Source organism: Mycteria americana, chromosome 1 (assembly GCF_035582795.1).
Source record: "Mycteria americana isolate JAX WOST 10 ecotype Jacksonville Zoo and Gardens chromosome 1, USCA_MyAme_1.0, whole genome shotgun sequence".
Taxonomy (NCBI): Eukaryota; Metazoa; Chordata; class Aves; order Ciconiiformes; family Ciconiidae; genus Mycteria; species Mycteria americana.
In genome coordinates this window covers 77,434,157-77,450,590 of record NC_134365.1, presented here as the reverse complement: position 1 = coordinate 77,450,590, position 16,434 = coordinate 77,434,157, and the positions used below count along the sequence as shown (strand labels likewise).

The 16,434-nt window shown below is 38.4% G+C and overlaps 1 protein-coding gene across 1 annotated transcript in view; it reads left to right on the top strand.

The window, feature by feature from the left end:
• The window catches only part of TTLL12 (tubulin tyrosine ligase like 12), a 30,862-nt gene that overhangs the window by 11,504 nt on the left and 2,924 nt on the right, over positions 1-16,434 (top strand). The window contains exons 5-12 of the mRNA XM_075507223.1: positions 450-583; positions 3,821-3,897; positions 10,000-10,116; positions 10,226-10,420; positions 12,044-12,155; positions 13,006-13,157; positions 13,243-13,324; positions 14,454-14,522. Of these exons, the coding sequence (XP_075363338.1) occupies positions 450-583; positions 3,821-3,897; positions 10,000-10,116; positions 10,226-10,420; positions 12,044-12,155; positions 13,006-13,157; positions 13,243-13,324; positions 14,454-14,522 (938 nt within the window). The remainder of the gene's footprint in view (positions 1-449; positions 584-3,820; positions 3,898-9,999; positions 10,117-10,225; positions 10,421-12,043; positions 12,156-13,005; positions 13,158-13,242; positions 13,325-14,453; positions 14,523-16,434) is intronic.

The window sequence follows — 16,434 nt, the reverse complement described above, 5'->3', positions numbered from 1 at the left end:
CTAGTGTTTTATTGACAGAGAACTTAAATCTTGCATCACTGTCTTAGTGAAACTACTGATTCAGTCATCTGAGAGTTTTAAAAAATTTCCTTAAAAGTCTATGTTTGTAGTTTGAGTCAGAAAGTCAAGTACTGGAATTCGGGAAATGCCAGGCCAACCATTTGCTCCTGTAATCTTGGTTTGGGGCCACCTTATGCCCCCATCATGTGAAGGAGGTAAGTGTCTGCCTGTCTGACTAAACTGACCTAAGTCAGATGGTTTTGGGCTAATTTTTGCATCCTAAATAATACCCTTTTTAATGTAGTTCTTTAGTTATCTCTTAATTTTACATTTGAATAGCAGGTTGTGGTATTATTAACTGTTCAGCTCATTAGTGTGATGTGCTGTGAGGAAGATTTTCAGTGGAGAATGAATGGCAGTTCCTAGAAGGTTCTCTTGTTTTGCTGCAGATGAAGTGACTCGTGATTATGCTTATGGGGAAACAGATCGCTTGATCAGGAAGTGTGTTTTGTTACCATGGGTGCCTAACGAAATGTTGAATGTCAACTGTTTTACACCAGAGCCATCAGATGAGCATTACCAGGTATCACTTTAACAAATCTCATATTTTATCTCTTTTAAGAAGAGGCAGTGTCTAAAAAACGTTGCAAGAGTTCTGATTTTGCTTCTGTTCAGGCTTAAAGATTGATTCAGGGCATAGCTATTAAATAAAAAACGTAAATCACTTCAAAGAAAGCATGGTGTGACAAGAAATGTCTTACAGTAATATTTAACTGTTTAAAAACTAAAGCAACACAAATGAGTTCTAATGTGTTACTGTGGTATTGTATAACTTTTTTATAAGCATGCTACAAGGTACTTCATAGGAGGTACTCATCTTCCAGTTAGATATTTGATACATTGTCTAATAGGCTTACCAATTTGATTTATTATTGTAGCACTTCTAGTCAGTCTTGAATTACAGAAAGATTTATTTTAATATTTTAGGAATGGTTATATTTTTCAGCCTGGCTACTTGTTAAATATTGTGGTTTAGAACCATTAAATATTGAAGCAGACATGTCTTTAATTTGATGGCACTGTTATAAAGTACTTGTCTGTTTTGTTTTGAGCTCTCCTTTCTGATAAAGGTTTGTGATATTTTAAGGATGTGAAATTAATATTGTTTGGAATCACCTTTTCATGAGCCAAGTCTACATGAGGTTCTCTTTTTAAGAAAAATGAAGAAACCTGATGCCTGTGAGGATGCTGTACTAGCCACTAACAGCATTCAAAGTGCAGCTTCTAAAGATGAATCTATACTCTACCCCAACTGTCTATTTCTTATGATAGCGGATAGGCAGAAAATGCTGGATCCAGCTTGTTATTAACAATATCTAGTCAGAAATGAAGTTAACCTGCTTCTGCTAAATAAAGGTATACATGCAAAATAGCTAGGCTGTCTTGTAACCTAAGTCAGATTGGTTGGTTGGGATTTTGCATTTTTGGAAGAGGGATAGATATACTTTGCATTTACAGATGAGGAACAACAAGGCACCCATAGTTCGTGTTCTTACAGGTGTTCTCTTGGCAAAAGTGCCTGGATCTCAGATACGGCAAACTTTTGCATGTGTTTTAGTTCTGTTCTGGGATAATCAATCCAGGTTAAAGAACTATATATGGCAAATGGGCAAACAGTAGCCTCCTTTAACACCCCACCTTAAAAACATCTTGTCTAAGCATCCTGTCTTGTCTTTAGTGTCTCTCACTTGGTTATTGAGAAGAGATGACAGCAAAATACTGATCACCACCAGAGCTTTCTTTTACTCTGTAATGTTTAGCTGTAGACTAAGGTCTTAACTGGTGACAGACCAGTGAAGAATAGCTTAGGGCATAGCACAGCCTTAAACACCAAAAGTGAGATGGCTAGAAAGAAATACCATGTTGCTGACACTTCTAATTCCCCTGTATTCACTTAAGCAGAGCTGCATGCACAAAAAAGTACAGACAACTTCAGAGATCTGTTTACAGCATTAATATGTGAGCCAGCAGTTCTGCAGGGAAATACAATTGTGTGAAAATGTTTCTAAATGTTTATGCAAGTCATACTGTTTTAAAATCATTTGGTGCTATCACTGTGCAGTTTCTGCAACTGCTTTACTACTATGTGCAAATAATAATTTGTTGTTAAACGGGCTGTGTTGTTGTTTTTACTATAGCTAAGGATGTTGTATTTCTTATTCTATTTATTTCTTATTAAAGGAAAACCTTTAAATAAATCTGAAGGCTCCAGTGTTCTATTTGAAAGAATCACAGAGTTGTTACAGCAACACTGTGGCTTAACTTTTACCTGTTTTTTGTTCTGTTACCTAATTCTGGTCTCCAACACAGACCACAAAGGCTGTAACTTAAATGGTACTATGGGTAATGATTGGGCAATGATTGCAGAAACCAGTGTCAGGGGAGGCAGCTTCTAATGAAGTGTCTGGGATGGAAGAAGTATCTCTTGGGGGGACTAGAGTAGTTGCTGTTCTGCAACAGCTCCCTGCGTTCGAGTTGCAGAAAAGACAGTAATGATCCTCTGGTACTGTTCTGAGAATTCTAGTCTTCTCCTCTTAAAAGTACAGGCTCCCTTCCTGTTCTTAGGTGACTCAAGGAATTATTTTGTATTTGTACTGTCCAACCTATTTTAGAAGGTGATGTCTAAGATCTTTGATTACGATTGTGGTTTTGTTTATGCTTTCCAGTTATGTATGATTGTATTACCTATAATAGCCTTAAAGGTAAAGGGGTATGTCTATGGCTGGGCAGACATTTCACCACTACAACTTATGAGGACAACCTGCAGCAGCTGGAACTCAGGGAGCTGTTGTGGAACAGCAGCTACTTTGGTTTCTCAAGATGCACTTCTCCCATCCCAGCGTTTCTGTAAGCTACTTCCTTTGGCAGGGTATCAGCAATGATCCAAATATGTATTTCCTTTTATCAGTCAGAGGTGTTGTAAAAGGTGGAGTGAGATTTTTCAAGCATGTTTACTGCTGAAGACTGCAAAAAGCCTTTTACTCATTTTTATAGGAGCAGAATTAGGTTCCAGCCTCCTATAATTTTTTTTTTTTTTAGTTATCTGTAATAAAACATCATGGCTAAATGGTCAATCTTCCATTTTGTCGGAAACACAGTAACTTTGTCTTTTACTGCGTATGATCATCTGTGATTTGGTATTTTGTTTAATGCTTAGGAGAAACAGGAATTTCTCAGGGTGCTTTGACAGTGTTGATAAGCCCTGGTCTTTGAAGCCATATTTCTTGTTCCTTTTTTACTAATAGCCTCTTCCTCCCTTCTGCCTCTGCTCTTGTGCTGATTTTTTTTTTCTGAGCAGCATATTACACAACAGAATATATTTCTCAAAATGCAGCTTTGGTGGAATTCACTTGCACCGAAGACAAGGGACCAATGAGACATGCAGATGGACTGTCATTTTTACTGTGACTACAAATGCACCTGTATACATGTATTTACGTACATGGAGATAAGGAATTGCAGAAAGTGATCTGTAAAGGTTTACAATTTGAGCAAATTTCAACAGGGTAAACTTCAACAGCTATTGCTAATAAAACATGTGGATGAACATTGAGTCATAGAGAATATTTTACCTGTAGTTTCTCCTTAAAGATTATATTGTTTTTCAATCACTTCTTTTATAAACCAGATTATGCACACTTTAAAATTCAGTTTTGTCTAAGTTGCTGTTCATATCCGCTGAATATTGTGGAATTTGACCTAAAGCTGCTCTTTTATTCTGCCTAGTATTAATTTTGTGTGGGGTTTTTTTGTTTTTTAGGCTATTTTAGCAGAAAACAAGGAAAAACTGCCTATGGCGATAAACCCACCAGTTTATGACAAAGACAAAATTTTCAAGTACGTATCTGCAAACAAAATGCTTTCTTACCAAGATTAAGTATAATAATTGCAGTGTGCTAAGGCTGAACAGCCTTTTCCAGCCTTGAACAATAGAGGCAAGCTGAAGATGTGTTTATATGCTTAGGATTCTTGCTAAAGATTCTGACTTACTAGTTGTTCTTGTTTGATTCTTCAGAGTAAAAGGATTGTCACTTACAGAATTCCTAAAAATAAATTTAGATTTTTTTTTTTTTAAGTAAGTGCCACCTTCTGGGTGAAAGAAAAGTTGCATAATGTTGTAACACTGTTTTCACTAAGGAGTACAACTAAAGTGTATAAGAAAGCCTAAAGACTTCTCTTCTGCGTTGTAGCATGTACATCCATTAGGGGTACATGTGCTTCTCCGTGCTGTGTGAATATTCCCCTTCTTCAGATGAGCTTGCCAAACAGGAATGTTGTCAAAACCTGGGATGTTTTAATTTGGATATGTGCCTTACTACAAAAATGGAGTCTATGGTGTGAAACTATTTCAGAAGAAAGCTGGAAGAACATTGCAAAGATAAGGGATTTCTGTGAGCAAAAGCAGTAGCACTGCATGGCTAGACTGCCTTATTACTAGTTTTATTCCAGAAAAACATACTATTACATAGCATGTAATGCGAGTTGCACTCCAGGGTGTTTGTAGTCTGACACTGGGATCCGAGTTCTTGCTTGCCACATTTTGCGTAAGGGATGAGGTTAGGCTAAAACGTATTTGGTAGGTATACTCACACCCCAGCTTCTTGTGTTGAGGGGATTTGTCACTCACCAGATCAACTGTCACTCACTAGATCAACTGAGAAGAACTACTGAAAATCAAAGTTGCTTCAAGTTGAGAGGCATTTGTTAACTTGCTCAATTTTATAGTCTAGATTTCATTATGCAGTTGAAGTCTCTGGTTACAAGACTGTGGGGATAAGCAAAAGCTATTTTTTCATCCAGTATACTTGCCTCTATTTCAGATAAGGGAGTCAAAGGTAGATGCATTCTAATAGAGGTGGAAAGAAACAGTGAGGATGTTCGGAAATGTTGACTTATTTTTCTCTGCTACCTCTTTATTTTGCATCTCATACTTCAGGTGAATGGCATTCACATCAGGGAGGCAGGGAGGGGAAGGAGGGGGGAAACACATGCCAAATCCTTCCTGCTGTGCTTCTAAGGAATGTCATCAACACCCTGTCCAGGTACTCCTAAGGGTTTTCCTCTCTTCTTTATCCAGTTCCTGTCTGGAGAGGAGAAAGGAGAGCAGCTTGGCCTCCACAGGAGTCCAGAAGGTTGTTCTTGTGTTCTGAATTTCATCTACTAAAGTTCCATCAGGAGCAGGGTAGTACCTCAGAGTCCAGATGACCTAGTGGGAGCTGCAGTCTTCCAGTGCTCTTGGCCTCTTTCAAAGCTTTAAAGGTTTTAAGGCAGCCACCATGGACAGGCAGATAGGAAGGTGTGAAACTGGGTAGATGTGTGTAGCCTGTTGTTGTGTATGCTCTGCCTTGCGTATTGCCACTGTTCCGGGGATTCAGAAGAAGTTAAATGCATGAGGTTGCAAAGTTTAGGACCTGGGACAAATTCTTAGTCAACTTGTTTCCAAGTACAGCTAAAACGGAGAATGGGAAGATAAAATAACTGTTTAACCTGAATCCTGAAAAGCAGGGGAGCAAGTACATGTAGTTTGATATAGCAAAATCATAGGTTCAAGTAGGTCTTGTAGCATTAATAGTAACTGCTGCCCTAGGGAGATTGTTCTATCCAGCTGTGCTGATTGCTGGCCTGAAACAAAAGGTGGATAAAAGAACTAAATGTTTCAAAGACAAAATTCATATGAAAAGTCCTTCCAGTTTGTGTTGGGCTTGATCGTCTCTTTTTCTCTTGATCTTCTCTTTCATGTTTCTCTTCAGCTACATCAGTCATTTTTTTTAAAGGTGCCCAAAGAGCTGTTGTGAGATGATAACTCTTTGTTTTGATTGGTCTTGTCAGCTCTGTGCTTTGGGAGTTGATTCTCATAACTGCTTCTTAGCTTTAAATGCTTTGAGTAAATTAAGTAACATCTAACATGTTTTATCTTATTTGCACGATTCCACTGAATAATGTCGTCTTTGATCCCAGACTTTATCGCATCCCTACTAGGACTTCTGTATGACAAGGGGGGGGGGGAATTCAGGAAGTATGGTTAGCTGCCTTCATTAGTTCAGTGTGTCATTGATATTGGAATGAAAGGTCCAAAATAGGTTGGCTAATACCACAGTATTGCAGTGTAGAAGTTCTGTCATCTGTTAAACCCAGAATGGGACTTGGTGCATTTCTTAACTGTCTGTATTTTTATGTATATGTGTGGATGCGTGTTATCAGAGTAGACATTGGAATGTGTACCAACTTATTTAACTAAAAACAAGGGAATACCATAGAAGATCCTACGTGCTCCTTAGATGATAACAAAGAAATCGCCCAGTAGTTGTCAGGTGCCTGCCCTTATAGTCTGTGTTCTTCAGTGCAGAGATCTGATTTTTTTCAACGTAGGCATTAATACTGGATATATGAAAGTACCTAAAGGAATCTGACCACTAAACTCAGTGATAGGTGTTGGCAGTGAAAATACATTAACTTTATATAGTGTTTCTATGAAATCTTAATTCTTGAAATTGGATCATCTGCCTTCCAGAGCCGTTGACTGTCCCAGGACTTTTATGTTAAGAGGATTGCATATAGAATGGATGGAGTAACTTAAAACTTGGAATGAGTGGAATGGCTTTATTTTCCCTCCAATCTTAACCTCCATCAGCTTATTTCAGTGGTCTTACTGCACTTAGCAAAGATAGAGCTCCCCTGTTTGTTTTGCGCTGCATTTTTGTGTTCTATAAGCAGGCCTTAAGATACATAATCCAGAATGCTCTGGCACATGAATTTCTTAGCAAGTCTTCAAGATTAAGAAAGCAGGCTTTTTATTGTTAATGTGTGTAGCACCTCTGTGAAATCTTGTGTGTAGCTGTAAGCTACTGGGGAAAAAAAAAGTCTTTTTAATAGTCTTTGATAACTATGTTACAGAAGGTGCCACTATCTTCTGTGTATCTATAAAGGCAGCTCAGTGTTGTAATGGGAAATTTTTGAAAGAGAAGTATTAGTTTTTTAGGCAGGGAGTTCTTTGTTTTCAATACTTAACTGGGGGGAAAAAGAGTACCAGAATCTTTCTTTAAGCCTGCTGCTCAGAGTGACTGAATGCAGGTCACTACTTGTATTTGTGTGGTATAGAGCTTACGTAGAGCATTTAACTGAATTGACACTGGGGGAAATGGATTTTTGGATGTGCAAGAGGAGGTGACCCACCTCTCAGCTGAATCCCCGATTTGTGTAAAGAACGTGCTGCTCTTCAGTTGAGAAAAGTAGCTCGTGCCCAGCCAGCAGTGGGAGTTTATTACTAAAGGATGTATTTGGAAGCATGGAATAAAAAGGGGGAGGGGGGGAGGGAACTTCTGACTCATTAAAGGATGTCTAGGGAATTATGTGGAATAAGATTTATTGGAGTTATCAGATGCTGCCTGGCTCTCCAGGTGTCCTTCCATGCTGTGTAAGGCCAAATGCCTTGGCCTCAGGCCTTTGTTACAGCAGCGTTTTTCATACCATTGCATCTTTCTAACTAGAGTAAGGGAGTTTGCCACAGGGGTTTATGTTTTTGTTTGGCCTTAAGCACCAATTAATCCGTTTTAACACCTTAGGGTAACGAGGCTGAACTATAACCTAGTTAGAAGAATTGTTGTGAGAACCATCAGTTGATGAAACAGATGTTTCAAAGGTATTTGCTGTAGCTGCAACTGGAGGGGAAGGAAGCCTTACTCTTTCGACTCCCAAAGATGCCCTACTGAGTTACTTTCACTAATTTCAGTAAATCCTTTTTTTGAACTTTACCTGTAAGTGCATTCAAGGTCTCTGGTAGTTCATATGCAAAGGAGTCCAATCTGTGACGCTTGATATCTCGAGCATAACGCTAACTTTGAACCAAGGTTTCACTTCGGTCCTGGAGAAAGCAACTGTAACTGGACCGTTTTTGCAGATAACTAACCAAATGATTGTACAGCCTTAGCCCAACTCTAACTGTGGCTGTACTTCAAATGCATAACTTTATACAAGTTTTATCCAACCACATTGCTTTTCAGAATGAGTGTACCAAACTCTATACTTGGCTGTGTTACTTTTACCCTTTTTCCTGAGCTGGAAACCAGGCACTGCTTACATAGCCTGGAGTGGAAGCTGGGAATCCTGGAGGCCAGCATTCCAGCACTCTACCACAAAAAATTGTGCAATGTGTTGGCAAAATATTTCCACACCATGCTAAAGGGGCTTAATCACAAGAAGTGGGGGGGAACCTATTGCTGCTCCTATTTGAGTGGATTTAACAAGCAGAATAGATCCATTGTGTAGATCTGATGGTCCTCTTGCTACTAAGATCTGTTAGCTAGGTTTGGATCCAGCTAGGCTTGGATCCAGACTGGTGTCTGTGGGATGATAACTTGTAGGATGTGTTTGGAAGGGACTGAGCAAGTTGTATGAGCAACTTCAATTCTAGTATTTCTTGTATTGCATGTGCTCTTGCGTGTGTATCTGTGTGGGGGTGTTGGATGCTTCAAGACTTTTACAGCATTATAAGGCCTTTTTATCTTCAGGTCACCACTTTGATTCCCTTTTGTTTCTGCAAGGACTAAAAGATGCTCCAAACCAGTGAACATTTGAATAGCTTGTATATGAAATGGATTTGGTGGAACTCGTACTGGGTCCTGTATCAAATTTGGTATCGTACTTTCCCCTAGTGTGCAGACTTACAAGGTTAAGCCAAGCCACATATTGCAGAACGAAGTGCTGTGGGGCTGTATGGAGATACTAACTTCGCTCTGTTGCGACAGTGGGGAAAGATGGTGACTACTTTCAACAGGGATGCCAGGCTGACTCTCCATCTACAGTGAAGTCAGCTCTCTTAGTCTTAGGCTCCAGCATAAATAGTATAACCATTGTAGTATGTTACACATGGAGCTATGCAAAACATCTTACATACTTTTCTTTTTAAAGAATCTATTTCCCCCTGTGACTGGGCTATTTTTACAGTTTGTTATTGCAGAGAAGTCTCTCTCAGGGGAATATATCTTCCAATTCGTTAGTAGCAGAGAAGGAGAGGAAAGTTACACAACTGATAAGAATAGGTCTGGAGAGGAAGAAGAATATAGTGGTTTCTCATGGAAAAAATTAGTGGTTGCATAGTCTGTTTAAATGTTCCCTTACCACGAGAATGGTTTTCTATGTCAGTCTTGCTTTTTGAGTCATCATGCTGAATTCTGAATTAAGTGACCTCACTTTAAGCTGTAAAATCATCAAAATAACCTATATTGCCATCTGCTTGTTTTAGCATGTCAGCCAAGTCACTGGTTTTATTTGAGAGGAGAATTTCCTAAGATACGCAACATCTTGCCTCATTCTTGGTTATGTTCTGTAATGTGTGTCAGATTTGGGTTAGGTTTTGGTGTGGTATTTTTAAAGGGGCTGGGAGGGAATTTGTATTAAACCTCGAAGTTGTGTGTACTTCCTGCACATACGTAATGTACATGCTTTCATATGTTTTGATTGTTTGGAAATATCTCTTTGTGTGAAGTTCTGAAAATAGTCTTCTGAAGCTACTGAGTTAAACTGACAAGATTTCCGATGAATGTCTGTCTTGTGAATGACAGCAGGTTGATTTTTAGGGGTCTTCCAGCAACAAAGGCATTTACAAGGTCTCTCTCAGGGACTTTTCATGTAGAATAGTGAATTCATGTTAGTGCTTCTCTGTTGGGGACTTAGTCACTGTCTTCTGAATTGTTATTTTTGTGAAAGTTGTAGGAGCTAAACTATCGTTGAGATTTCTGTCTCAAAATACAATTTTTTTAAATCTGTCCCACTGCAATTTAAAACATTTCTGTGGGTGAAGAAGAGATTGTCACAGCGTGTATTGGTAAAGCATAATTCTTGTAGGAAGCCAAGCTTAAAACTTTTTTTTCTGTTCAAGCAAGAGTTGATCAGTTTCAGAAACCAAACTCACATTTTTCTTCATATGCCTTTTTCTTCTAGGGTTTTCACAGACATTCAGCAAGTCCTCAACAACCTGACACATCCCCGTTTTGTATTCACAGACAACGAGGGAGAAGCAGACATCCTTTACAACTTCTCACACTTCAAAGATTATAGGTTGCAATTGTTTCCCTGATACTACAAATTCTTTTGTTGCTATAAAAACCATGCTCCCAAAGGCCTCCCCAACCTTCCTCCTTCACCCAACAACTCCTCTGTTTTGTAGGAAGCTAAGTGAGGAAAGGCCTGAGGTAATGCTGAATCAGTTCCCATGTGAGAACCTCCTGACTGTCAAAGACTGCCTGGCATCCATCTCTAGACGAGCTGGAGGACCAGACGGGCCGAGATGGTTGCCTCGTACTTTTAACCTCCAAACAGAATTGCCTCAGTTTATCAGCTACTTTCAGCAACGCGACAGAAGGTGACTCGTGTTTCTGCTTCCTTACATTTTGTGCTTTCTTGATCCCGCTTTCCTCAAAGACCAGTAGCCTGCATTTTAGGGTTGGCAGCTGTTAAGCCACCATGAGTTTGCTCTTGCTGCGTTTATGTTCAAGTGAATTTTACCTGGAAAGTGTGAGCTTTTTAGATATTTTCTTTAATGTAACAATAGTTAAGCAATGCATTTTGAAACAGAGAAACTTCACCATGATTTGAATACAGATTTGAAGCTGTTTCTTTTTGTCTAGTCAAGGTCTTACCTCTTGTATTTGACAGATATACAAATGATCAAAATGTGTTTGCAACAAATGTTGGGGTTTTTTCCAGGGGACCAGTAGCAGTTGTTCTTGCACTTAAGGCCAGAGTGGAAAATGTTTAGAGTTAAAGTACTTGGGTTCTGTAAGGTTGTGAAAGTAAAATCGAGTTTTAGTGTTAGCCTAAAGCAGCTGTGGAGCTTTAGGGTTTTAAATCCACACTCTTTCTGCTGGTGCAGCTGCCTTGGAGTGGATGGAAACTGTTTCTTTTGGTAAGAAAGAAAGAGCGCATTAGGTACTGCTAGTAGAATAACCTCTTATGCCTGGCGTGGAGTATTCGGGTTGAAACGTTGCTGCTTTGGTGACGCTTGCTTATGGTGCCACCTGCCAGGTGTTTCATTTGGCCATTCTTTGCTCTACATAGTCTGTTATTGACTGTCATGACCAGAAGAGAATGCTCCTTCCATGTATCCCTAGTGTTTGGTGGTTTAATTCCTTTTTAATGCCAAGGATTGACCATAAATGCAATGCGTATGTAGGGAATGGGAAGGAGGGGATTCAAGGAAGTTTCAAATAAACAAACAAAACAGACCCTCTTAAGTTAACACCACTAACTTCAGCTCAGTTTATGCTGTTTATCATGAAGCCCAAGAAGTTTCTCAGGATGCTTTAATAGATTGAGGAACGGAAGCCACCAAGTGTCACCCTGCCCTTACTCAGAAAGATGCATTGAAAGACCAGCATGTTGCCTATTTTCCGCAAAGATATTTCAAAGAATTTTGCCCCTTGAGGTGACTAGTTACTAGAAAGTGAGAAGATGGTGGTGTGCTTTCATTTTCTTGCAATATGAACTGTTGAGATATTGCGTGACTTCTTCCCAAAGAGACAAGTTATGGTGTTATTTAATGTGAGTGATCTGGAGGTGTTATTAGGGAATCAACTTGGAGAATTGCACAATACCCTTCCAGAATGTTCTTGGACTCCTGGCAGAACTTCTGCACCATGACCTGTGTGCATTCATGATGCTGCTGCCCTGTTGATGGGTTGTTTTCCCCTTTTGAAGGAGTCAGATGCAGAAGAAGGAAGTAAACAGTAAGAGCATGCTAGGCCCTAACTGGTGAAAAGATCAGTGAAAGCTATCGCTGCCTTTTCTCCCCTTTACGCCTAAGGCTTACCGCTCCCAGCTGTCAGTCAAAAGTCCTTAGTTCTTGCACCGTAGCCCACAGCTTTAACTTATTTATTCAGGGGAGTACACAGATCAGTTAAGTGGATGTTCGGACAGATGAATGAGGTGGATACTTACAGGTGTTGGCTTTTCTCTCTCTCTCTCTCTCTCTCTTTCTCTTTCTCAGAGGAGAAGACAATCACTGGATATGCAAACCATGGAACTTGGCCAGAAGCCTGGATACCCACATCACCAACAGCCTTAACAATATCATCAGGCACAGGGAAAGCAGCCCAAAGGTTAGAGAGCATGGTTTTGAATGTGATCTAAAGGGAGAGCTGAAAAAACTCCTTCATAGAAGGAGGTCTAAAAATACAAAGAAGGAAATTTTATTTTCTTCAAAATTCATATGCTGGCCATAAGCATACAGTTTCAATCAATTCAGAATTGATTCCAATTGGTCACTCCATTTGTTGCAGTGATGAATTCAGAGCCTGGTGTTTTCTTATTTAAAAAATAAAACTTGCTCTGACAGTAATGAATACTCCAGTGTGGTGCTGCTTTAACACTAATCCTTAGACTGGCAGATGAACACTTGTTAGCTATAGTTAGCGTTGGTCATAAATCTTGGAACATTATTGCTTCTGTCCGCTGGTTGATCATTATTGCTGATCCATAGCTCTGCTTAGTGGCACAAAGTACCGTCTTTGCCAACAATAGAGGAATCATGGAGCTTTTTATAGGGAGTCTGCAATATGTGGTCATATGTCAGCATGTTGCTTCAGCTTTATTTCTGTTGGTGTGGGGACTGCATGTATTTTCTGGAATGCAAAAGTGCAGAAAGAATTGCTTCACATTTCTAATCTGAAACAACAAGGTCACCGCAGTTATAAACAATTAATTTTGTGATTTTTTTTAAATGAGTACGTTCTAGCCTCCCACTTTCCCCACCCTCATGTCAAGGAGTTTGATAAAAGGTACCTAGAGTTTGATAAAAGGTACCTATTCGCATAACAACATTGTGTATTCATGCACATTTCTAAAGAAAAGCTGAAATGCATACAAGGATACCTTAAATCATCAAGATCCAATGACACTTTGTTTTCATTTCAGTTGAATTATATTTACTGTGTTTTTGCTGTGTTGTAGGTAGCGTGCAAATATATTGAGAATCCAGTCTTGTTTCACCGAGAAGATGTGGGGATGGTTAAGTTTGACATCCGTTACGTTGTATTGCTGCGGTCCATAAAACCACTCAAGCTGTATGTCTATGATGTATTCTGGCTGCGCTTTTCAAATCGGTAATTACATTCTCCTCATTAGTGTGGAGGGGCTTAGAATTAAATCTGATACCTTGGAAACTTAAGGAATTGTTTTATTCCGTAGGGCATTTTCACTTGATGACTTGGATGACTATGAGAAGCATTTCACAGTCATGAATTATGCTCCCGGTGTAACGTTAAAACAGGTAAGCAAACAAACAGTCCAAAACAGTCACTCGCGTTTCTGTTGTTAGAAAATCTTCCAGTGCCTCCTTTATGACTGTTGCCAGATAACATATTTCACATCCACTTAAACAAGCAGTCATTGTGTTGAAAGTGCCCTAAGCAAATATTTTCCTAGGTTTGTCCCCCTCTGGACTGGGAATCATCTGTGATTATATAAGATAATACAAAACTACATCCTGAATATAACCTACATATTAAATATAGTATATACAATATATATAGTATTATATATATTGTGTATATATATATAGTATATTGTATACTATATATATACTATATATATAGTATATTGTGTATACTCTATATATATACACTATAATACTATATCTTGTATATACTATATCATGTACTTTATAATATATAATACAGCATGCATTATATAATATAATCGTATATAATATAGTGTATCTAATATATTGCATATTGTATATCATATTTCATAAACTATACTCTATGTTATATATTATATAATAGGTGATATATGTAATATGATATATAGTTTGTTATATACGATATTATATAATAAAAAAATAAATACGCCGCATATAATAAAAAAATAAATACGCCGCATATAATAAAAAAATAAATACGCCGCATATAATAAAAAAATAAATACGCCGCATATAATAAAAAAATAAATACGCCGCATATAATAAAAAAATAAATACGCCGCATATAATAAAAAAATAAATACGCCGCATATAATAAAAAAATAAATACGCCGCATATAATAAAAAAATAAATACGCCGCATATAATAAAAAAATAAATACGCCGCATATAATAAAAAAATAAATACGCCGCATATAATAAAAAAATAAATACGCAGGTTATATTCAGGATGTAGTTTTGTATTATCATATATATATATAATATAATCAATGTGCTAGAGATCAGTAAAAGAATTATTAAAATGGCAGTTAATCATTGTCGAAGACTTCAGTGTGATCTTTTACAATGAGGAAGGTATTGAGGAACTGTCTAATTCCCTAGTTCTCTACCTGGCTTTGTATGAATGGAAAAAAATATTTGATGTTCCATTCTCTTGTCGTCTGATTGCTCAGTCTTTGATGTTGGTAAACTGTTTTAGGTACACTGTGAAGAATTTATTCCACTGTTTGAAAAGCAATATCCTGAATATCCTTGGACAATGGTACAAGTAAGTCAGCAATTGATCTTTCTCGTGTAAATGTTCATGAATCTTTTTTTACTTAGCCAACTAGTTTTTCCAAAAGTGGTGTTAGGTATTTTTTTATTCATAAGACGTACTTCATGTGTATCAGATCCACAAAAGACAGCAAATGTTAACCTTTACAGTAAGTTAATAAATGCTTCTTATTTCCCCTCAAACATTTTGTTGTCGACATTTGAGAATTTTATTTCATGGTTACACTGTGAGAATTCTTTATATTGGACTTAGTAATAAAGCCAGTCCTGACTACCCTCAGGATCCTGGGAGAAGGATCTTTTTTCTTGCAGATTCCATCTTTTTTTGCAGAAGGTGGCCAATAATCTAAGCCCATGGCTGTGAAGACTTACTTTTTCATTCAAAAAGGCAGGGAAGTCCAGAATATAACTGTGCTAATTGCTACAGATGTTCCTCATAGGACTGTAGAAAAATTGTTTTCAAAGCCTTCCCTCCTCTTCAGTAGAATATTAACTCTGATTCTGAAAAGTTGAACCACTGAAGTATTCTAGCTCTTGCTTCCTTTGTTCCAAACAGCTTCACAAGATAATGAGCTGTCAGAACAAGTAGGAGACTAAAGCAAATAGGAAATTACAGTATATAGTAATCTTAGTGAAACAGCATCACAGGTGTTGATTTATCTATTTTAAGCAGAGCTGTCAGTCTAAAGATCTCCATGTACACTTTCAGGTTAGCTTGCTGCGTAGTGCACTGGAGGTCGCTCGCAACATAAGGATGTGCCCAGGTGGCTGACAGAAATAAGCACTGCCCCTGCTCTAGGGGTACTGTGCTTGGAGGGTTACATTGCCGGATTGGATAGTGCAGAGGCTGCGCTTGTATACTGTGGCATATTTAAAAGAAAACAAGTTAGGCTGGTGTTCTCTCTTTTCTTAAAGACCCTTCCTCCACCAACGTAGTATCTTTGAGCTAGTAAGTTAGAACCCCTGTTTGTTAAATTAAATCTTGCCTTTGAGACTGCAATGCAGAATTTCCAGCTGCTGCCCCAGCTTCTCTGTGTTAGCGAGCTGGCGAGAGCCCTGTCCCTGGTCATTGCATTAATGACTTTTCACAAGAGAACAGATAGTTCCCTAATACTAGGGCATCTTTCATCTGCGAAGAGGAAGCTCCAAGTAAAACATGCAAGTTCCATAAAACATGCAAGAAGGCGGATGGGGGCCTTCTCATTGATTTTTGCCTGTGATTCATGCTTGAAAGAAAAAGCTGAATGTGAAGAGATGGTTCAGAAGCATGCACAGAACTGAATTGTTGCATTCTTCCATATTTATCAGGAGCTAGAAGATGCAGAACGAATGGTAGCTAAGCATTTATATGCACGTATGCTTTCAAAAGTGAATAAACTACTCAACTGTGGGTTGATTTCCATAAATTAACTTACATCAGTTTTAACTAGAATCTCATATCCAATCAAGACTCAAGAGTATGATAGGTTTTGCAGCATTAGGTTTAAAATAGTCTGGAAGAGACTACAAGGGGTGAAAAGAGAGATGTCAAAATATGTACTGTAGGTTACCCAAAGTAGTACTGTGTGCAGAATAGGAAGTATTACACCATCTTTTCATTTGCAGAAGGAATGGTTCACTGCAGTATAAACTCAATGCTAAAATCCACACCTGTATGTTTTCTTTTTATTTCACTTTCATGTTGGATATCTGATTGTTTTTCAAAATACCAGTATAGTATGCTCTTAAAATCTCTGTGTCCCCACCACCCTTTTTAGAGGGGTGTAAGTGGGTAGAAGATTTTTCATTGCAGAACAAAACAAAGCGAAGCTAGAATACAACTTAACAGGCAGGAAAAAGTCAGAACTTCACAGTTGTATTGCTGCTGTTCACAGAACTCTCCTGGGTTTTCTTTTTCCCCTCCT